Source organism: Vidua macroura, chromosome 28, assembly GCF_024509145.1.
Source record: "Vidua macroura isolate BioBank_ID:100142 chromosome 28, ASM2450914v1, whole genome shotgun sequence".
NCBI classification, from domain to species: Eukaryota; Metazoa; Chordata; class Aves; order Passeriformes; family Viduidae; genus Vidua; species Vidua macroura.
This window is the reverse complement of record NC_071598.1, coordinates 4,178,147-4,199,759: the sequence shown is the minus strand read 5'-3', so window position 1 is coordinate 4,199,759 and position 21,613 is coordinate 4,178,147. Positions and strand designations below refer to the sequence as shown.

General features: G+C 54.0%; 1 protein-coding gene across 1 annotated transcript in view; it reads left to right on the top strand.

Annotated features, from left to right (window-relative positions):
• ANTXR1 (ANTXR cell adhesion molecule 1) overlaps positions 1-13,068 on the top strand; it is a 64,041-nt gene extending 50,973 nt beyond the window's left edge. Inside the window, exons 16-18 of the mRNA XM_054000608.1 lie at positions 23-190; positions 5,529-5,609; positions 12,158-13,068. Coding sequence (XP_053856583.1) covers positions 23-190; positions 5,529-5,609; positions 12,158-12,556 — 648 coding nt within the window. The 3' untranslated portion in view covers positions 12,557-13,068. The remainder of the gene's footprint in view (positions 1-22; positions 191-5,528; positions 5,610-12,157) is intronic.
• Positions 13,069-21,613: the final 8,545 nt, after the last annotated feature.

The following is a 21,613-nucleotide window of genomic DNA, read 5'->3' as shown; positions in this document are numbered from 1 at the left end:
CTGATCTGATCCCTCCTTCTAGGTGCGCTGGGGGGAGAAGGGCTCCACGGAGGAAGGTGCCAAGCTGGAGAAGGCCAAGAATGCCAGAGTGAAGATGCCAGAGCAGGAGTATGAGTTCCCTGAGCCCAGGAGCCTGGGGAGCAGCATGCGCCGGCCCTCGTCCCCTCGGAAGTGGTACTCGCCCATCAAGGTGAGCCCAGCCTGCCTGGGGTGAGCAGCAGCTCTTCCTGCTGTCTGGGATGAGATCCCACCCAGGGATGAGATCTGCCCACAGAGCCGTGATCCCCAGGGCTGCTGGAGTGCCTGTGCTGGGGGAAGGGGCCACAGGGGGCTGTGGGACTTCCCCAGCTGCTTGCTCAGGTTTGGGAGTTGCGTGGCTGGGGAAAGGGGCAGAATTGCCTCTCTGAAGGAAAACAGAGGCTTGGCTGTCCTGCTTCCTCCCTGCCCAGCAGCAGCCATGGGGTCAGACAGAAGCTGGGAGATGTCCCTGCAGGGCTGCCTGCACTGCCTCTGGCTCCTGAGCTGCTGCAGGTTCTCCAGTGAAGCAGGGCCAGCCTCATGGCTGGGCTCTCCTCAGTCCCTGACCTTCAAACCCAGGGCCAGGCGTGGCAGCGAGGCTCAGGGCAGCTCGGGTGGTTCCTGGGGGATCCCAGACGTGAGCCTCCTTGAAGATTTGGTCCAGCACCTTCTCTGCTTTCCCCCTGGAAGATTATCATCTTACAAACAGAGCCTCCCAACAAGCCATTGGCTGTAATGACCTCAGCGTGTGTCTGTGAGGGTCGTTCACTGCCACGGTGGGACAGACTGGAGGGAGCGGCCCCAGCTCAGAGTGGGGAATGGAGCACACCCCAAACCTACAGGGCAATCCCACAGGGCAATCCCAGCTCAACGTGGGGAATGGAGCACACCCCAAACCTACAGGGCAATCCCAGCTCAGAGTGGGGAATGGAGCACACCCCAAACCCACAGGGCAATCCCAGCTCAGAGTGGGGAATGGAGCACACCCCAAACCTACAGGGCAATCCCACAGGGCAATCCCAGCTCAGAGTGGGGAATGGAGCACACCCCAAACCCACAGGGCAATCCCAGCTCAGAGTGGGGAATGGAGCACACCCCAAACCCACAGGGCAATCCCAGCTCAGAGTGGGGAATGGAGCACACCCCAAACCCACAGGGCAATCCCACAGGGCAATCCCAGCTCCAGTGGGGAATGGAGCACACCCCAATCCCAGCTCCGGTGGGGAGTGCAGCACACCTCAACCCCTCAAGGCTGCCCCCTGTTCCTGAAGGAGCTGTCCTTTTGCCTCAGTGCACTTGGAAACACCCCAGGCCCACCTGGGAGGTTCTCCTGGCTCCTGGAAATGACCTCATCCAGCCAAGACACAGCACAGTGAGTTTTTGCAGCTGAGCTGACAGAAACGCTGATTTCAGGGCAAAGAGCCCCAAATAGCTGCTCAGACAGCTGGAACCATGGGGGTGCAGCCACCTGAGCTCATTGCTGGAGAGCTGGGTCCTTTCCCACAGAAGGTTCTGCTAACTTTCTCCCCTTCCCTGCTGATGCTGTTGGATCACAGCCCCAGGAGACTCCCAGTGAATTTTCAGGGTTTGTTCTGCGTGATGGGAAATCAGCTCTGAAAAGAACAATCAGGTTTGTTGCAGATCTGTGTCCAGGATGGAAATTCTCCAAAGCTCAAGAGAGGCCTGGAGAGAGGATTTAGTGTAGGTAGGGCTGAGGTTCAGTTCTGACTCTGGAACAGCTTTTGCTTCATAAAAACAAGAATTCAGTTATAATGGTGCCTGCAAATATTAGCAGCATCTCAGGGGTGATACTGTTAATTCTTTTAGAAGTCTCTCATCTACCATTCCAACTGTGTACAGGACAGGGACAGTTCCAATCCAAAATGCTGCATTCAAATACTCCCAAAACTTTGCAGTGTTCCGCATCTGGATAGTATTTAGCAGCCTGGACAAGAATTTACCTAATTATTAATTGCCACCACACCCCTTACTGAGCTGCACCCAGCGAGTGTGTGGAGGCAGGATAAGTGTCTCCAACACTTCCCTTGGACAGTCAGCAGCACTCAGCAAACCCAGGAAGATCATCCCTGAGGAGCTGAGTCCTGCTGTTGCTCTCCCTGAGCAGTAAGGAATTGGCAAAACTGGCAAAATTCACCCTCAGTCTGGGCAGAAAGCCGTGTCCTGGAGGTGTGAGCACAGAAGATGGATTTGCAGGGAAGGTGGGAGCAGCCTAGGGCTGGACCCTCAGCCAGGGCAGCACTGGCTGGGCTCCATCCTGGATTTTAGAATAACGCAGAGGCTCCCAGCACTTCTTGGGGGGAGTGCTTCACAGAGCTCACCAGTAGGAAATGTCTCCTGAATTTTCCCCCTCCCCATGCTCCCAGAGCGCTGTGGATAGAGCAGATGTTCCATTTCCACCCCTCACCTGGCTGAAGCACCCTTTGGGAAGCAGATAAACCTGGCTGTAACAAGCTGCTTGAAAAAGTCATGGGTGAAGGAGAAGGGCAAGGAATTAAAACTTCAGGAACAGTGAACCAAGGGTGCTTGAATCTGGTAAAGAGCCAGGAAATTCCCATTTTAGGATCAGTCATCTTGCTGGTCACAGGCCCCCTCTTCTCCACACTGCACTGCCCCTGCCTAGAATGTTCTGCCTTTTATGATGGAGTTCTTCTTCCCTCTATTTTTCTGTCTTCCCAGAGTCATGTCTATAAGTAGGTAGACAGCTGAGAGTGGATAGATTGCTTTTTTTTTTAAATGCTCCAGAGATTTATTTGCTACCAAATGTGTCTACTGACACTTAACAGATTGGGGTTATTATTGTTGTTATTCTGATTTGTTGCTGTTGCTTCTTAGCACGGTGCCAACCGGATTATGCTGCTTTTAAAATGTCATTTCAGCTGTCTGCAAAGCCAGTGCAGATAATCCAGGGGGAATGACAAATCTGAAAGCTTCTGGAGAACCTCACCAAACCCTTGGTTCATCTGACAGGGAGGGGCAGCACAAACGTAGATGGAAGTGAATCAGAGTCACAGACTGTTAATTTTGGGAAAGCTCTTCAGGGTCCTCATCCACCACCGCATTCCCCATTAAACCACGGCCCTGAGTGCCACTGCCACACGTTTCTTAGCAATGGGGACCACAGCAGTGCCCTGGGCAGCCTGGGCCAGGCCTTCCCAACCCTTGCAGTGAAGGAATTTTCCCCACCCTCCAACCTGAACCTCCCCAGGCACAACCTGAGGCCATTTCCTCTCATCCTTGTTCCCTGGAACAAGAGACTGACCCCGACCTGGGGCTGGAGCAGCAAGTGGTGCTCTCCAAGGAGACCTCAGGTGGATCCCAGCTGGATCCCAGCCACTCCAGCCCTGCTGTGGCCACCTGGCTTTACAGACAGCTCCAAAGGTACCAGCAGGTCTCAGGAGCACTGGGGTAACTCAGGGTCAGTGCAGGGCTGGATTCACCATGGATCCAGAGGAAATTCCATGGCTGGAGCTGTGCACTCCTTCATTTGTCATCTGCCCCAAGTGTTTCTTCTCTCTGGGCCTCAGATCTAGCAGGACTCAAGGCTTTTTTTGCCTTCAGACCTTGCATTTTTTTCCCTCCAAGCGACCTCGTGCTGCAGCTGTGGAGGAGTTCCAGACAGGGAGACACAGCCCATCCATGGAGAGCACAGGATGGTTTCTGCTTCCAAGAGCAAGCCTTACCATTCCATTTCTTCAACCATCATCCTTTCCATGATGCACACTCCCTCTCTTCCACCCAGATGTCTCAGAGGCTCCCAAAGATGGAGCTCTTGGCTTTTCCCAAGAAATTGTGAAATTGGGACTGTGGAGTAAGAAGGAATTTTTGGGGTTTGTTTGTTTGTTTGTTTGTTGGGGTTTTTTGTGTGTGTTTTGGTGGTTTTTTTTGGTTTTTTTGTTTGTTTGTTTGTTTTGTTTTGTTGTTTTTTTTTTTGTTTGGTTTGGGATTTTTTTGGTGTTTTTTGTTTCTTTGTTTGTTTTGTTGTGGGTTTTTTTGAGTTTTTTTTGTTCCATGGAAAGTTGTCGCTTTGCCTCTGGTTTCCTAAAGGAGAAATGGAAGAAAAAGGTGCTTATTTCTAGAGCTGTCAGGGTGGACTGGAGATCAAGAGCTTCAACCAGGTCTGCTGCAGAGGAGAGATGGGTTGGAGCAGAAGGGATGGTTTCCCTCAGCTCTCAGGAGTTCTGTGTCCAAGTGCAGAGGAATCTGTCTGAGAAGTTTCTTGCTGCTTCCTTTGAGAATCACAGACTTTCCTGGCTCTCACCTTGGGAAGTCTTTCCCCCATATCCTCTGGAAACAGGTTCCCTGCAGTCATTTTCTGTGTCTGCCTCCACCCACATGTCCCTGCATGTCCCAGATAAGCTTTGGAGCACTGGCTGAACAGGCTGGTGCAGGAATAGAGATCCCAGAGAGGATCGTGGCCCTGGTGGTGCCTTGGAAAGGGAAGAGGAGGACTCTGCCCCATGAAAGGGAGTCTTCAGTTAGACACCAGGGACCTGGGGTCACAAAGGAGTTCCCAAACACCCCCAGTGTCAAGTCTGGCCCCCACAGACCCTGGGGTTCCCACACCCCGAGGAGGAGAATCAGCTGCCTTACTCTGAGTGAGGCTACTCAGCCCTTCCCCAGCACCTCTGCAACACCCAGCTCACATTTGCACTCGGTAATCCTGTCCCACGACAGGTACACAAGGCATTTCTGCTCTCACAAGTTCTGCAGTCCCAATTTCCAGGCAGGAGTGATCAGGCAGGAGTTCCTGGATCCAGCCAGGGGTGGCTCTTTGGGTTTGATGCTCTTATCTGCAGAAAACAGTTTTGTACCAAGGGATAACTTTGTGCATTCTCGGTGTCTCATTTCTGCAGGTGTTTGCTGGTAGGGGTTTTGCTCCTGGTTCCTGCTCTGATATCACAGCACTCAGAGCACTGGGGACAATAATCACGGGAGCATGAGCAAATACTGTCTGTTGTAGACAATACAATGGATAGGAATTCTGTTTCTCCAGAAAACAGAAATCCCAGAAATTCCTACAACTCTCAGGGTACTAAGTTCTTCACAGACCGAGGATCAAATGAAATGAATGTGAAGAGAGTTGGATCAAATAAATAATTTTGACTTGTGACCCAGAACTCCAACAGCCACAGACAGGTCAAGAGTCAGGATTATTTATTTGATCCAACTCTCTTCGCATTCACTTCATTTGGTCCCGGAGCTGAGCAGGTTTTAGTCTCTCTCTGAGCCCAGAAGGTTTCTGAGTCACACATCACCTTTGGGAGGGTCAGACACCTGAGTGCTGTGATTGTCACACACTGGGTGCTGTCACTGTCACACACCTGAGTGCTGTTATCTGTCAGCCCTTCCTTTGCAGCGAGGGTCTGTGAGAGAAAACCTTGTCCTCCAGCCCCTCCTGCAGGCTCTGGCCGTGGTGGGGCACAGCCTGCTGGGTCTGGGCGCTGCTCTTGGCCCAGAGCAGGACCAACACTCTGTTTCTTTCCTTCCAGGGGAAGCTGGATGCCCTCTGGGTCCTGCTGAGGAAGGGCTACGACCGCGTGTCCGTGATGCGTCCCCAGCCAGGAGACAAGGTACAGCACTGCCAGCGAAACCCTCTGCCTGCCTCTGCTCAGGAGCAAACTCTGTCACCCCTGTCACCTCCCTGGGCTTTGGCTGCCGTGGTTTCCAGCCTGAGCTGTGCAGAGCCCCTGGAAGAGCCCAGCACAGTCTGCTCTTGGGGCACGGAGCTGCTCCCCTGCAGTCACAGGGGAAATTCCCAGGGCCACTGAGGGATATTCCTATATGTTTGGGCAGGGCTGGAGCTGTGTCAGGGGAGGGTCAGGCTGGGTATCAGGATATTTGGGATTCTGGGATTGCCCAAGTTCACCCCAGTGCTGCAGGGACCAGGTCACCCATCACCCCCACCCCGGTGCTGCCAGGAGAGCTGGGCTCTGCTTCGTGGCCCTGGCAGGCCCCAGAGCAGCTCCAGACTGCCCAGCTCTGTTCCAGGGTGGATTTCTGACTAAACACCTCGAGTTTTCCAGCCACAAACCAGCAGGTGCCCAGTGCTAGCCCTGGGAATGAGAGAACCAGGGGTTGGCAGAGCATCCCACAGGAGCCAGCAGCCCCAGGGGTGGGCAGAGCAGCCCCAGGGGCTGGCAGAGCACCCCACAGGAGCCAGCAGCCCCAGAGGGAGCCCCCAGATCATGGTGGAACCTTCTCAGGCTGGGTCAATGCTCAAAGCTCTGCAGGCAGCACGTGTGGGTAGTGAAGAGGAGCCTGGGGTTTGCAGCAGGAGCCTCTGAGCACAGGAGATCCCTGAGAGCTGCAGGGAGGAGCAGTTTGGACAGCAGGCTGTGGCTCCTTCTTTCCCCTCTCTTTCCTGAGGCAGGGAAGCAGATTTCAGACTCAGTGCTGTCGAATGGGCTCCTTAATGCACCCACTGGTGGAGATAAAATGGTGAGGTCAGATGAGAAATAACTGAAAGGCATCTCTGTTTGCTCTGGAGCCTGGACAGAGCTGGCCTGAGTCCCAGGGTTACATCATCCCATGTATAAGCAATGCCTTGCTGGAATCAGTGACTTTATCCCCTTCAGCGCACGAGCTGGGCTGCTCAGAAGATCCCTTGCACAGAACAAGGCACGGCTTCCACCTCAAGCCCTGAGCTGAGTTTTCAAAGCTGCTCTTTTATCTGTGAGCTGCTCATCTGCTGCAGCCCACGCAGCTGCCAGGGGTCCCTGGAACTGCCAGGACAGATGTACCCAGCCCCACATCAGGGCATGAACTGGGACTGAAGATTTCAGTGCTCTCCTGCTCCCTGTGAGCTCAGCCTGTGCCTCTGATGGAGGTGGGGATGCCTGCCCTGTACAGCTCCAGGTACAGCCCCAGGAGTGCCTGGGCAGGAGGGATCCAGGCTGAGGTGGGGCTGGAGGCAGAGCTGAGACCTCTCCTCTCCCACAGGGCACCCCCCTGGCACCCCAGCCTCCTGCCAAGGGTCCCCAGCAGCAGCAGGGCACTGTCCCTGCTCCTGCTGCCCCTGCCAGCCCTGGCTGCCCCAGCAGGAGCCAAGGGAGCAGCACGGACACAACCAGAGCACACAGGCTCCAGCTGCACCGAGGGAAGTGTAGGTTGGATATTAGGAGAAAGGTTGGATATTAGGAAGAAGTTTGGATAGGTTGGATATTAGGAGAAAGGCTGGATATTAGGAGAAAGGTTGGAAAGGTTGGATATTAGGAAGAAGTCTGGATAGGTTGGATATTAGGAGAAAGGTTTGGAAAGGCTGGATATTAGGAAGAAGTTTTTCACAGAAAGGGTGATAAAGTCCTGGAGTGTTCTGCCCGGGGAGGTGGTGGAGTCCCCATCCCTGGATGTGTTTAAAAACAGACTGGATGAGGCACTGCGTGCCAGGGTCTAGCTGAGGTGCTGGGGCTGAACTCAATGATCTTGAAGGTCCCTTCCAGCCCAGTGATTCTGTGAATTCTGTGAAACCTTGGCCTGCTGTGCAGGAGGCTTTGAGCAGCTCCTCTCCCGGCCCAGAGCAAAAGGAACATCCAGGGATGCTCAGGACCCGTTTTGAAGGGCACCCAGAGAGGAGATGCACACAAGGATGATGAAATTGTGGTTTTTTGGAGTCAGAGCTGGGGATGGGGGGTCTGAGGTTCCCAACAGACACAGATGGTTCCAATAAGGCGAGGAAGTGAGATCACATGGGATTCCTGTGGTCTTCTCACATTTTCAAGAGACTAGGTTTGCATTCTTGTCAGCATTAATGAGGTTATTTTTGTATCAGAAACACCATCAGAGAGAGGTGATGTAAATATATATGCATTTTTTAGAGAACTTTATCACTTTTATAATGGAACACAGGAACCCTTATTTGTGCAAATTGCTCGCAGGACCCAAACAATTCGTGTTTCTCTGAAGTGCCAGTTGCACTTCCTTGATAAATGTTGCTCTGTCAGGGATTTATGAGGTCATCAAAATGTGTTTCAAGCTCAGACTTGGCCAGGAACGCTTCAATCAGGGATCAAATGTAATTTAATTTGTTATTGCATTGCATAAACTGCATTTTCAATTTGTGCTTGAATAGGTGAATGTAGATATAGAAGGGTGTAAAGAGGGGAAAGGTATAACAAATTTTGTGTAGAGATGTATCCTACCCAAATTAATGAAGATTCAGGGAAAAGAGCTTTTTTTTTTTTTTTTTTTTTTTTTTTTTTTTTTTTTTAAGTTTCCTGGTGGAATCACACCACTGTAAAATTTCCTTCTCAGTCCTTTCTTGCTTTCTTTGAGAACCTTTAATGTGCTGCAGTAATTGGGTGTTTCAGGGAGGGATTAGCCCTGGCTGCTGCACCACCTGAGGAATTTGGGTGTCTCTTTATTTCTGGCCAATTCAAACCCTTAGAAAATCAGATCTCCCTTCTTTGGCTTCCCTAGCCTGCTGGGGAATGCTGTGCACTTGCACAGACCAGGCTGGGAAAGATCTCTCTCCCTGTCCCTCACTTCCCACACGGAGCTCGATACAGGGAAATGACAAAAGCTGAAAAGCTGGGACAGGGCTGCCACCCCCCCGGGGCTCTGCTGTGTCACCTGTGCTCCAGGTGCCAGCTAAAGCCAGCCCCGCCCTGCCAGGAGCTGGAATTAAAGCAGGATTAATTTTAATTCATTTTAATTAATTAATTTAATTCCAATGAAAGCAGGAATTCAGCCTGGCCCGAGGCAGGGGGGAGAAGGAAATGTGGGGAGAGCCTCTGGGACCCCGTGGTGGTACTGATTCATCTGAGCTCCAAACGGGGGATCCGTGGGAGCAGCTGGAATATTCTGTTAATGTGCTCCAAATCCTCCCCTAACCACAAGGAGCAGCTTTCCTTGCTGCTTCATTTTCCCATGCACAGCATCCAAAGAGGAAATTAGAAGGAAATTCTTCTCTGCGAGGGTGGGGAGGCCCTGGGATGGAATTCCCAGAGCAGCTGGGGCTGCCCCTGGATCCCTGGGGGTGTCCCAGGCCAGGCTGGACAGGGCCTGGAGCAGCCTGGGACAGTGGGAGGTGTCCCTGCCATGGCAGGGCTGGCACCGGGTGGCATTTAAGGTTTTTGTAACTCATCCCATGGCTCTGTGAAGGGAGTTCTCTGCAGCATGAAATATGTTTTATTAAGGTGGCCACAGGGAAGGGTGACGTGGGGATGGCCAGTGGTGCTGATTGATGAGGAGCCTCACAAAGCACACCAGCAAAATCTCCCTCTCATCCTGGGAAATGCCCTGGCTCCTGCCTCCTCTGGAATCAGGAGCCTGTTTTACAGACAGGGAAATTCGGGTATCTCAGGCAATTGTGTGATTTCAGAGGGGTGAGTGGAAACCTCCTGGAACAAAGAGCAGAAACCAGGAGCTGGGGTTTCAAATCCCCCTGGACTGAACAGCAGACCTGGTCTCTTCTCAGACCTGAGAGCAAAAGCAGCTGTGCAGCCCCCAGGTCAGCCCTAGGGTGTCCCAGCACTGACAAGGAGCTGCTGTTTAACCCATCCTTCTCCCCCAGCTCGCAACTCCTGACAGGCAGCAGAGCCCAAGAACAAACCCCAGCCTTTCCACTCTTTCTGCTGCAGTCTGCTTTTCCATTAACAGCCATGGAAAAGTTAACCTAAACATTAGCTCTTTTTCCTGGAACTAACAGCTCCAGAGCCAAAAGCCTGGGCTCCTGCAGAGTGCAGGGGAGCCCAGCAGAGCCCTGGAGGCTCCAGGCAGACCTGAGCCAGGGCAGGATTTATCCCAGGCAGAATTTACAGTTATGCCTTTAATATTGACGTCAGAATCTGAGGCAAACCCAGCAGCAGCGACTGTGGGGTTGGGAATTATACCCCACCAAAAGCTGTGGGAATTATACCCCACCAAAAGCTGTGAGAGGTTCCAGCCTAGCTGAGGTTTGGTTTTGTTATTCAGCCCCAGGTGAGAGGTTCCAGCCTAGCTGAGGGATTTTTGGGATCCAGCCCCAGGTGGAAGGTTCTAGCCTGGCTGAGGGTTTGGGATCCAGCCCCAGGTGAGAATTCCCAGCCTGGCTGAGGGATTTTTGGGATCCAGCCCCAGATGGAAGGTTCTAGCCTGGCTGAGGATTTGGGATCCAGCCCCAGGTGAGAATTCCCAGCCTGGCTGAGGGATTTTTGGGATCCAGCCCCAGGTGAGAATTCCCAGCCTGGCTGAGGGATTTTTGGGATCCAGCCCCAGATGGAAGGTTCTAGCCTGGCTGAGGATTTGGGATCCAGCCCCAGGTGAGAATTCCCAGCCTGGCTGAGGGATTTTTGGGATCCAGCCCCAGGTGAGAATTCCCAGCCTGGCTGAGGGATTTTTGGGATCCAGCCCCAGGTGGAAGGTTCCAGCCTGGCTGAGGGGTTTTTGGGATCCAGGCCCAGGTGGAAGGTTCCAGGGGTATGTCTCTGATGTGTCACTCAGCATTCCCCAAGCCCTTTCCAGAAGGGCAGCAGGAAGAGCCCCCAGATGTTCCTGGAAATGACACCCACCCCGCAGCAGGAGGGAGCCAGCAGCAGCTCCTGCAGAAGCCATCAGGCTGCTGCTGCCAGCCACATGGCCACTGGTCCCTGGGGGAGCCAGCCCTGCTGCTGAGCTCCGGCAGGAGCAGGGCTGGGGCTGGGGGCCGGGGCTGGCAGGGCAGCAGCCCGTGCCCTCTCTTTGGGAGTACTTTGCTCTGGTTTCTCCCAGCGGGGCCAGCCCTCCGTGGAGAGTTCAGAGAGCTCCAGCCGCAGCAGCGGGCAGAGCAGGGTGGGTCTGGGGCGTTGGCACGGTTCTGGTGGGTCTGGAGAGCCGGGCACAGGTGGGAGCAATGAGCACACTCATCCTCCTGGATGTTCTGCCACCGTCTTCCACACCCACCCCGCGTGAATTTGGATGCCTAAATGAGGTGATAAACTTCGGTGAGAGCCAGGAGGGGCTGGCACCTGGTGGCCGTGGGGACACTCATGGACTCAGCCATGGGAAGGTCCCTGACTGGACACATCCTGCGCTCCTCTGCCTGTAGAAGCTCAGATTTTGGGGACAGACCAAACTCAGACCCTCCTGTTTGGGTCATCCTGAGCTGGGTGCAGCTCAAGGCGCTGTGAAATCTCGGATTTTGTTTTCCCCAAAGGAGCTTTCCCATCCTAGGCAGGCTGAGCTCAGCTGGGGCTGCTCCACAGCCTCCTTGGGCCAGGAGACCTTTTCCCTTCTGCTGGACGGGCTTGGGCAGATGTTCCTCCACATGCACAGCTGGCAGAGCTCCTGGGAGGAGCTGTCTGGACATCTCTGTGTCCCTTCCACAGCAGCTCCTCCCATCCCTGCCAGATCCTTCCGTTCTTCCTTATCCTGGGTCCTCCGTGCAGAGCGTTTGTGCCCAGCCTGGGGACAGCAGGGAGGAGCTGTGCAGGGGATTAAAAATGTTACCCCCACAAATCCGCTGCAGCCCCCAGGGGCTCAGTGCTGCATCTGGCTTTTTTTTTCACCAGGAAAAACATTTACTTTGGGAGAGGAAAGAGTAAAACAGAAAATAAGCTCATGGTCACCAGTCCAAAAATAAAGAACAGATTCAGAAATCCTCTGGTGCCTTTTGGGATGATTTCATATCTAAAGGAATGAATCCATAATACAGTAATGCTGATTCTGACATTTGAGTATTTACAGTGGGATCTTTTGCAGGTGGAACTTGTGAGAAAAAAAAAGAAAATAATAGCTCAGAGGGCAAAGGTTTTGTTTAAAACTGTACAACAAACTGTAGCTTAGCACCAAAGAGCCAGAAAAGCAGTTTATTGGCTCCTCACGAGCAATGGGATATCAAGACATCCTGATGAGGAATGGATGCATTTCAGGAAAAATTCTGAGCAGGAAAACATCTCAGTTAGACAAACCTTCCCTTCAGGCTGGTAAATGGTTGGGATGGGTGGGATGAGGTCTGTGGGGTCCATCCCATGCCATGGTGGTGGCCAGGGCTGGGACAGGGTGGTCTGTGAGGTCCCAGCTGTGGCCGAGGGTGGGACAGGGTGGTCTGTGAGGTCCCAGCTGTGGCCAGGGGTGGGACAGGGTGGTCTGTGGGTCCATCCCTTGCCATGGAGGTGAGAATTCCTCTCCCAGTAACTCCTCTCCTCCTCCTGCTCTGTTCCAGGGCCGCTGCATCAACTTCACGCGGGTGAAGAACACGGAGACCCCCCCCAAATACCCTCTGAACAACTCCTACCCCTCTGCCCCCCCCCCAGCGCCCATCTACACCCCCCCGCCCCCCGCCCCCATCTACACTCCCCCTCCCCCCAGCTCCCCCCACGCCCCCTCCTCCACGCTGCCCCCGCTGCCCCCCCCGCCCCAGGCACCCCCTCCCAGCCGGGCGCCCCCCCCGTCCCGGCCCCCCCCCCCGCCCCACGGCCTAAGGGGGTCCCCCCACTCCGCCAGAGGTGTCCCGGGGCTCTCTCAGCAGTACTGTACCCACCCGGCTGGGGGACCCCAGCCCCTGCCCCAGGTGGCAGCAGCACCAGCCACCCTGCAGGCGTCCCCCCCTTTCCTCTTCTAGAACCTTCTCTCCTCTCTTCACCCCCTCGAGCATCAGTGCCACAAACTCGGGAAGCCAGAGCAGCCAAGGAGAGCTCCAGTTCGTCCCGGGCACGGCGGCTGTGCCACCTCCCGGTGCCCTGTGCCAGCACGGGGACCTTCCGGAGGAAGGGCACGGGTGACCCGGCGAGCTCCGTGCCAGGGAGAGCCCCGGGCAGGGTTGCACAGGACTGGCAGCAGTGCAGAACCCCCGCCAGGTGTGCACACCTGCACCTGGCACACCTGGAACCCCTGGCACATCTGACACACCTGGCACACCTGGCACGCCTGGAACACCTAGAACACCTGGCACACCTGGGCACGCCTGGAACACCTGCACGGGGCCAGGGACAGCTCTCGCTGCCAGGGGCAGTGCCAGGGGCAGCTCTGCAGACACAGAAGTGGTGCCAGGCACCCTTCCCACCCAGCAGGAGCCGCAGAGGGGAAGGTGCTGTCACCTCCGGGAAGGTGCTGTCACCTCCGGGGGTTCGGGAGCACAGGGGGTGGCGTGGGGGTGTCGGTTTGGGGACGTGCAGGTGGATGCAATCAGAGCCTCCAGGAAATCAGACTGCAGACTGGGACAGCTGAACAAACGCCGTCCCTGGGCACGGGGAGAGCGGCGCCAGGCCAGCCCCGGTGCCCAGCGGGACACAGAACCTGTCCCCAAACCCTCCGGGAGCTGGGAGAGGTGTGGCCAGCAGAGGAGTCTCTGCAGTGGCTTTGGGCCAGCCGGTCCCTCACCCCAGGGTGCTGCAGCGTGAGTTTGTGCTGCTCTCCACTCCAAGGGAAGGGCTCTGAGTGCAAACCTGAGCTTTGCTGTCTGGGGTTCCCCGGATCCACTCTGCTCGGGCTCCTTGTTGCTGTCAGCTTGAAAAGGTTGCCACTGATGCCTCCCTGTTTTTCTGTAAATTGAATTCTTTCACCTTAAAAATGTTTCCACGTGGATTTTTTTTTTTTTTTTTTTTTTTTTTTTGGCGGGGGGGGGGTAGTTGTTTTTGTTTCGTTTTGTTTTTCGGGGATTTTTGGGTTTTTTTTTTTTTGCTTGTTTTGGTTTTGGGGGCTTTTGGTGTTTTTTGGGCTTTTTTGTTTTGTTTTCCTTTCCTAAACAAGTAGCAGCTGCCTCCCCAGCTCTGAGTGAAGAGGAGCCAGTGTGCTTACTCACTCTTGTCAGCTCTCAGCAGCATCATTCACTCCTGTTAGCAGTACTGACTGAGGCAAACCCCCCTGGGACAGGCCAGATGGGGATCAGTCTGCCAAGAAATGCACTGGTTGCATTTCTCCTGCTTCCTCCTCACCCTCAGGAGCCTCCCAGCACTCCCCAGAGCATCTCCTGGGTCCTGCAGCCACCCCGAGAACTGCCTGCAGAGCCAGGGGAGATCCCTCAGCCCCCAGAGCCCCTCCACTTCTCACAGAGCTTTCACAGGAGAGAAAACCACCTTTGCAGCTGCAGTCCTGCCAATAGCAAAGGGTTCTCATCTCATCGTTTTTTACCAGATTAAAGAAATGCTTTGCCACGTGCTGCTTTGGGAAATACCAGTTCTAGTTTTTCTAACAAAACAAGGGGGGGGAAAAGGAAAAAAAAAAACTCTCAAGGAGGAAAGGGAATGGAGGAGACTCAGTGGAGACCTGCCCTGGCCCCTTTGGGCAAGGACAGCAGGGAACCCCTGGCACGAGGCTCTGGGTCCCTCCCTCCCTCTGCTAGGCGAGGCTCAGCTCTGGGTGAGACAAGCTTGTGGCTCCTGAGGAGCTGGGCCTGAAGCCAGGCTGAGACTGAGCCCCCCAGGCCCAGGCTGAGCCCCCCAGGCCCAGGCTGAGCCCACCAGGCCCTCTGATCCCCTGTTCTGTCTGCAGGCAGCACGGAGCAGTCCCTGCCCCAGCAAACCCCTGTGCTGCTCCCCTGTCCCAGTTGCACCAGTCACAGCCACGGCTACTCCCACAGGAGCACGTTGGGGGCAGGGGAAGCTTGGACCCCCCACTCAAGTTAGGATGGGGGGAGCACAGATGGACGGGATGTGGTCAGGCAAAGAGCTCCTGGCTTTGGTTTGGTTGGGTTAGTTTGGTTGGGTCTAGTATGGTCTCGTTGGGTTGGGTTGGTTTTGTCTGGTCTGGTCTGGTTGGTTTGGGTTTGGTTTGGTTGGTTTGGTTGGGTTGGGTTTGGTGTGATTTGGTTTGGTTGGGTTGGTTTGGTTTGGATTGGTTTGGTCTGGTTTGGTGTGATTTGGTTGGATTTGGTTTGGTTTGGTGTGATTTGGTTGGACTTGGTCTGGTTTGGTTAGTTTTGGTTTGGTTGGATTTGGTCTGGTCTGGTTGGGTTTGGTTGGATTTGGTTTGGTTTGGTTGGATTTGATTTGGTTGGGTTTGGTTTGGTCTGGTCTGTTTTGATTTGGTTTGGTTTGGTTGGATTTGGTCTGGTCTGGTTGGATTTGGTCTGGTTTGGTCGGGTTTGGTTGGATTTGGTCTGGTTTGGTTTGGTTGGATTTGGTCTGGTTGGATTTGGTCTGGTTTGGCCTGGTTTGGTGTGATTTGGTTGGTTTTGATTTGGTTTGGTTTGGTTTGATTTGGTTGGATTTTATTTGGTTTGGTTTGGTTGGATTTGGTTTGGTGTGATTTGGTTGGGTTTAGTTTGGTCTGGTTTGGTCTGGTCTGGTTTGCTTTGGTTTGATTTGTTTCCACCACGGAAGGTGTGAAAACTGGGATAGTGTAACACAGGATCCACATCCCCAACAGATCCTCAGCATCTCAGAAATGTTTGGGAAGGAAATTGATTTTCCACAAGACAGCTTTGAGAATTTTATTTTTTAGGTATTTGTTAGCCAATAACTTGGTTAATTGGTTAATTAACCAATAAAGCTCCTGCAGGGGAAAATGTAAAAGCCGTTTTTGCAGATGTACATAGAAATTCTCCTTCTCCCCAAACTAAGGAAAAAAACCCCAAACCCTGCAGATTTAAAGGAGCAAAGTAAAGCCTAGATCAGGCTAGGAAAAAATCAGAATTTTCAAATGCTCCCTTTGTAATCATCCAGTTTAAGAATAAAAAACAAGCTCCAAATTTTTTGTTGTACATATTGTTGCTGCATGCTTACCATATGTTAGATGGAAGCATTTCCTATCCCTTGTGGATAAAAGAACATTTTTCAAGTTGTAGTAAATTATTATAAAGCCAATGACATTTCATGGCATGTTATCATACCAAGCTGTGCTTGTTGTATTTTTTTTTCTTTATGGTTGTATTGCTTTTTTTTTTTTTTTTTTTTTTTTTTAATATAAGTGTACAAATATTTCCTGTAGTGACGAGCACCTCTTTTACGTGGCATTAGTTGGGGCGCTGCAGCTCCAGGCTCCACAGCCCAAAAGGGTTTTTGCACATGGATCTGGCTGGGATCTGGCTGAAAAAACCCACAACCCGAGATATTGTGGCCCTTCCTGATATTCCCACAAAAATCAGAGCACATCTGGGGGCGACCTGGTTTGAATTTTGGGAGGTAGGGCAGGGCTGGGATGGGATTCCCAGAGCAGCTGGGGCTGATCCTGAACCCCTGGAATTGTCCCCAAGGCCAGGTTGGAGCAGCCTGGGACAGAGAACAGCGTCCCTGCCATGGCAGGGGTGGCACTGGGTGGGATTTTAGGTCCCTCCCAACCCAACCCATTCTGGGGCTCTGTGGTTTAGGACCAGCCTAAATCTGGCTGCGGAAAGGGCTCCCAAAAGTCCCTCGGGTGCCTTTAAAAGCCACACTCACTTTGTGCTGGACCCTAAAGATGAATTTAGGGACTTCGTGGAAGGCTGGGAGCGAAACCTTGGTGCTGGACTCCAGCCAGCTCCCCCAGACAATTAATGCCATGCAAATGAGGTCGAACGAGCTGGAGCACCTCTGTACCCTGTGTCTGTGGCCTTGGCCAGCCCTGGCTGAAATGCTCACCCCAAAGCAGCTGGGAAATGCCTTTTCTCCCCTTCCTTCACAGCTCTGGCAGGGCCTGGCAGCCCCGAGGGCTGAGCCTCTGACAAAAGGGTCAGGTTCTGCTTTCGTTTATTTTATTTTATTTCATTTCATTTTCCTTGCCCGGCGTTACCAAGTGCTCGGTCTGTGGCCACCTGGATCCCCTCTCTGCTCCCTGGTGTGGAGGCACCTTCTGTCCCTGCTGATTTTGGGGAGGGGCAGGGCTGGCTCGGGGGGCTCTGTCAGGTTTTGGGGTGCCATTTGGGCAGGTTGCCTCGTTGGGGTGCAGGGGGAGCCGAGCGGGGCCGTGCTGGGGTTGGATTTGTGTTGCCAGCTCAGCCGGCGCTGTGCAATGATGTTTCACCCCTCTGTGCATTGCATGTGTCCTTTGTTAAATCCAGTCATTACTCTTGATTGCTGGCCTTGATGTTATTATTAATTAAAGACCTACACAAATCTCTCGTGGGCTCTGAGCTGTTCCTTGCTGAGCTGAAGCAAATCCTGGGCACAAACTGCTGTGCACAAATTTTCACCAGCTGGTTTTTCCTCGTGCTGGGGAACTCACACTTGGTGGTTTTCCTCCCAAAGCTCAGGGCACTCCTGACACAAAAGCTGATTTTTTTGGGTGTGACAGAGCCTGAAGCGTCCATTCCTCCCAGAATGGATTTCACACAATCTGACTCAGGCACCTTTAACGGGGCACAGCCACCACCAGGAATAACCAGGCTTCTAGCAGGGAGAGAAATTGCTTTTTTCTCCCTAAATTTGGCAGAGAAAGCCCCAAATCTGAGTCAGAGATAAGGGTTTGTGTGGGGCTGATGGAAGTGCCGGGGGGACCCAGACACAGCATCCTCTCTATGGGTAATGCATCTTTTCATTTCAGAAAGAGCTATAAAATCACTTGTAAAAAAAAAATAAGATGAGCTGTAAAATAAATCATCCTGGATGCAGACAGTGGCTGAAAGTCTGTAGCACAATGCCAGAACTTTTCGGATTATTTAAGTATTTTTTAGTAGTTAAATGTTTTGGAGGGTCCTTCCTGGTAATGTGGGAAGGAAAAACATCTGGGGAAGGTGCAGAGCACGAGGGGAAATGTTTCCTCATGCCACAAGGTCAGTGCAGGTGTCCCCCACGGTGAGGAGGACGTGTCCCCTCCACCCAGGGGCCATCCTGGCCTGTGCTGGATGTGCCCAGAGCTGCAGCCTAAGCAGGAATTCTGCATTTCTCCACAGATATTAAATCCTGGGGCCTTTTCCAGAGCTGCGGGAGTTAACAGGGATGGAGAAACCACAGCAAAAAATACCACAGGGGGTGGCAAACTGAGCTGGGCCACGAGGTGACTCCTCCTCGCAAGGAAAGCTGGGGATTGCTAAATTCCACTTCCATCCCCGGCTCAAACCTTCCCTGGCCTCTCCTCTGGGGCTGAGAGGCCCCCAGAAGATGTTGGGTGCTGCTCCCCTGCTGCCCCTGTGCTTGGGGTGGGCTCGCCGGGGCTGCTGGGATCTTTTCCCCAGGTTTTTCTTACTCACTGGAAAGTCTCTGGGAAAGGAAAAGCCTTGGGAATGTCTGCATTCCTTCAGCCTGTGAAATGTGAGATGTGAAGTGTGAGCAGCAGCATTCCCATGGAATAGCCCAGCTTGGAATGGAATATTCCCATGGAATAACCCAGCTTGGAATGGAATATTCCCATGGAATAGCCCAGCTGGCCATGGCTGTGACCTGGAGGGGACCAACCTGGAGGAGACAAACCTGGAGCTCCTTGAAGGAAAAGCTGGGAAAAGTCCTCGGGGAAAATGAGATTTTTGGACTCTACAGTGCCTGGGGTCAGACAGAATGAACATTTCTGTCCATTACAGAAGCTGGGGTTGATTCCCAGCTTTTATTTCAGGCATGGGCACTCGTGAGCCCCCCTAAATACCTTAAACAAAAGGATGCAAGGCTGAAAGAGTTGGGAATGCCCTCCCCTCCCTGCTCCTGCAACCACAGCAGCAGCAGACATGGAAAAGCAGCCCTGGAATGAACGGGGGCATTTTTAGCAGTGTCTGAGGCAGCCTGGGCTGCAGGGGCAGATCCCGTGGGCTGCCAGAGCTGCTCCCACAGGACACACCTCGGGGCTCCTGCTCTGGGGTCAGGTTGGCAGTTATTAATGTTTTTGGGGGCAGGACGAGTGTCTGGGGGTGTGTGATGCTGGGAGTGATCCCAGGCTGTGCCGCCACCCTGCCATGGGCACTGCAGAGGTTTCCAGCTGCTGACAGCAGGAATGTTGGAGTAGGAGCATCAGACACTTCCCTGTTTGTTTTTTCAAGCAGGCCAGCTCGGAAGGTCAAATTCTGAAGTCATCCTCACTTGTCTGCCTCTGCCTGTCCCTGTCTGGGGAGGGGTCAGGGCGCCTTGGTCCAGGCTGCTCCCCCAGCCTGACCTAATGCAGCAAAAATAATCCCCTTGCAGAATAAACTGAGTCTGGTATTTCATTAAAGAAGGATGTGGAGGCAAATAAGCTGCCAAGGGTGAGAGAGGGAGCTGCTGGCAGAGCTGTGATGTGTCCCAGGGCTCCGAGCTCCTCCTGTGACAGCAGCTCCTCCTCCAGGCTGGGCACAAACCCCTGCTCGCTCCTTTGCAGCTGCAGCAGAATCTTGTAAGCTGCTTTGGTGAGGGCTGAGGACATTTGCATCCCCAGGGTGGGTTCCTGTCCCTGTGGGCACGGGGACCCTGTGGGTATGGGGACCCTGTGGGTATTTGGCACTCTGTGGGCATGGGGACCCTGTCAGTATGGGGACCCTATCAGTATGGGGACACTGTGGATTATAGGGACCTGTTGGCACAGTGACCCTGTGGATATGGGGGGTCCTGTAGGCACATTTTTTAATTTTTAATTGATTCCTGCAGGGCTCCCCAGGGCAGACACCAAAGCTCTGCTCCTCTGCTCCCCATATGGGCTTGGGGTGACACCAAAGCTCTGCTCCTCTGCACCCCACACAGGCTTGCGTTTCCTGATCTAATCCCGTGCAAGGTTTCCCTGTTCCCAGTTCTCTTGCTGTAGAGATCTCAGCGGGTTTTGGGGCTGGATTGGGGTGTTTGTGATCCCATTTATTGATTAAGTGTCCCTGTCCCCATGTCTGGGTGTTGCAGGCAGTGCAGGACTGTCCAGCCAGGCTCTGGTGACAAAGCAGGGAGGGGAATTTGTCTCCTGGGAAAGAAGGAGCCATCCAAGCAGAGAGGAACTGGCATTCCTGGAGCAAAACCCCCTCGGGCAATGGCTCTGAAAACCAAGATCACCTCTGCAGACTTTTATTGTTTAAAACCTACAGACAAGATGAGAACTCCAGTGCAAACACAAGCAGTGAGCAGAGTGACCTCTGGGGGTGTCACCTTGCCGGGGGTGTCACCTTGCCAGGTGTGTCACCTCCCCATTTGTGTCACCTCCCCAGGGGTATCACCTCCCCAGGAGTGGCTCTGGGCTTTGTTCAGTGCTCAACACTCACAGTTAAGGGGCTGAGGGGGGGCTGAGCTGAGCCAGGGGTGCTGTCACCCCTGGGGATAGTGTCACCCTGGGGATAGTGCCATCCCTGGGGATAGTGTCACCTTGGGGATAGTGTCACCCTGGGGATAGTGCCACGCTGGGGATAGTGCCACCCCTGGAGATAGTGTCACCCTGAGGATAGTGCCACCCCTGGGATAGTGTCATCCCTGGGATAGTGCCACTCCTGGGATGGTGTCACCCCTGGGGATAGTGCCACTCTGGGGATAGTGCCACCCCTGGGATGGTGTCACCCCTGGGGATAGTGCCACCCCTGGGGATAGTGCCACCCCTGGGATGGTGTCACCCCTGGGGATAGTGCCACCCCTGGGGATAGTGTCACCTTGGGGATAGTGTCACCCTGGGGATAGTGCCACTCTTGGGGTACTGCCACCCTTGGGGTGGCATCATCTCAGTGCCAATGTCACCCTAGGGCTGGTGTCGCCCCTGGGGATAGTGTCACCCTTGGGATGGTGTCACCCCTGGGGATAGTGTCACTCCTGGGATGGTGTCACCCCCTGGCCGGTGTCACCCCCTGGCCGGTGTCACCCCAAGGCCGGTGTCACCCTGGGGATGGTGTCACGCCCTGGCCGGTGTCATCCCCTGGTCAGTGTCACCCTGGGGCTGGTGTCACCCTCTGGATGGTGTCACCCCCTGGTTGGTGTCACCCCAAGGCCGGTGTCACCCTGGGGATGGTGTCACCCTCTGGATGGTGTCACCCCGTGGTTGGTGTCACCCCCGGGCCGGTGTCACCGGGCAGGGCCGGCTGCCCCGCTCACCCCTGGCTCCTCTCTCTCCTGGAGCGCCGCGGGCGCCGCAGCCGCTCCGGGGCAGGGCCGGGCTCAGTCTCTGGAGGCAGCGATGCGATCCACCTGCAAAAGGGACAAGCAGCCGTAAAAACAGCTGCTCCTTCGGCCGGGGAATACAGCTGGAGGTGCTGCTGCTCCCGGGGGAAATGAACCCATGGGAAGGGGTGGAATTCCAGGGGTCTGTCACCCTGAGGAAATGAACCCATGGGAAGGGGTGGAATTCCAGGGGCAGAATTCCAGGGGTGGAATTCCAGAGGTGGAAGGAATCCCAGGGGTAGAATTTCATTGTTCTCTCACTGTGGGATTCCCTGCCAAAGGCACCCAGGTGTGTTTTAGCCCTGAGCCCCCAGCCCTGCTCTGACCTGACCCTCATGGTGCCAGCCCAGCCTCACCCACACAGGGCTCCTCCAGGAGCTTCCAGCAGTTGTGGAACGTGGGCGACACTCACTGAGCAGGGGCCAGGGATGGGCTGGGCTGGCTACAGCTGTCTCGGTGATAATTACATAATAATTCAGGAAGAATTAAGGCACAGAACCAGTTCTGCCTTAGGGGGATCTCACAGGCTTTCTTCTAGAGTGGACAAATTCCCAGTTAGGATTTTTTTTTTTCTTAGGGCAGGTGAAATATGAGGTATGAAATGCTGAATCTCTGGCCTAGAACAGCCTTGCTGGGCAGGAGAGGGGCGAGTTAAACCCTGATGTTTTCTGCTTTGTACACCCAGCCCTTAACTTCCCCAGGGGCTGCCTCTGTACTTAATGGATTTAACTAAAGACCAGTAA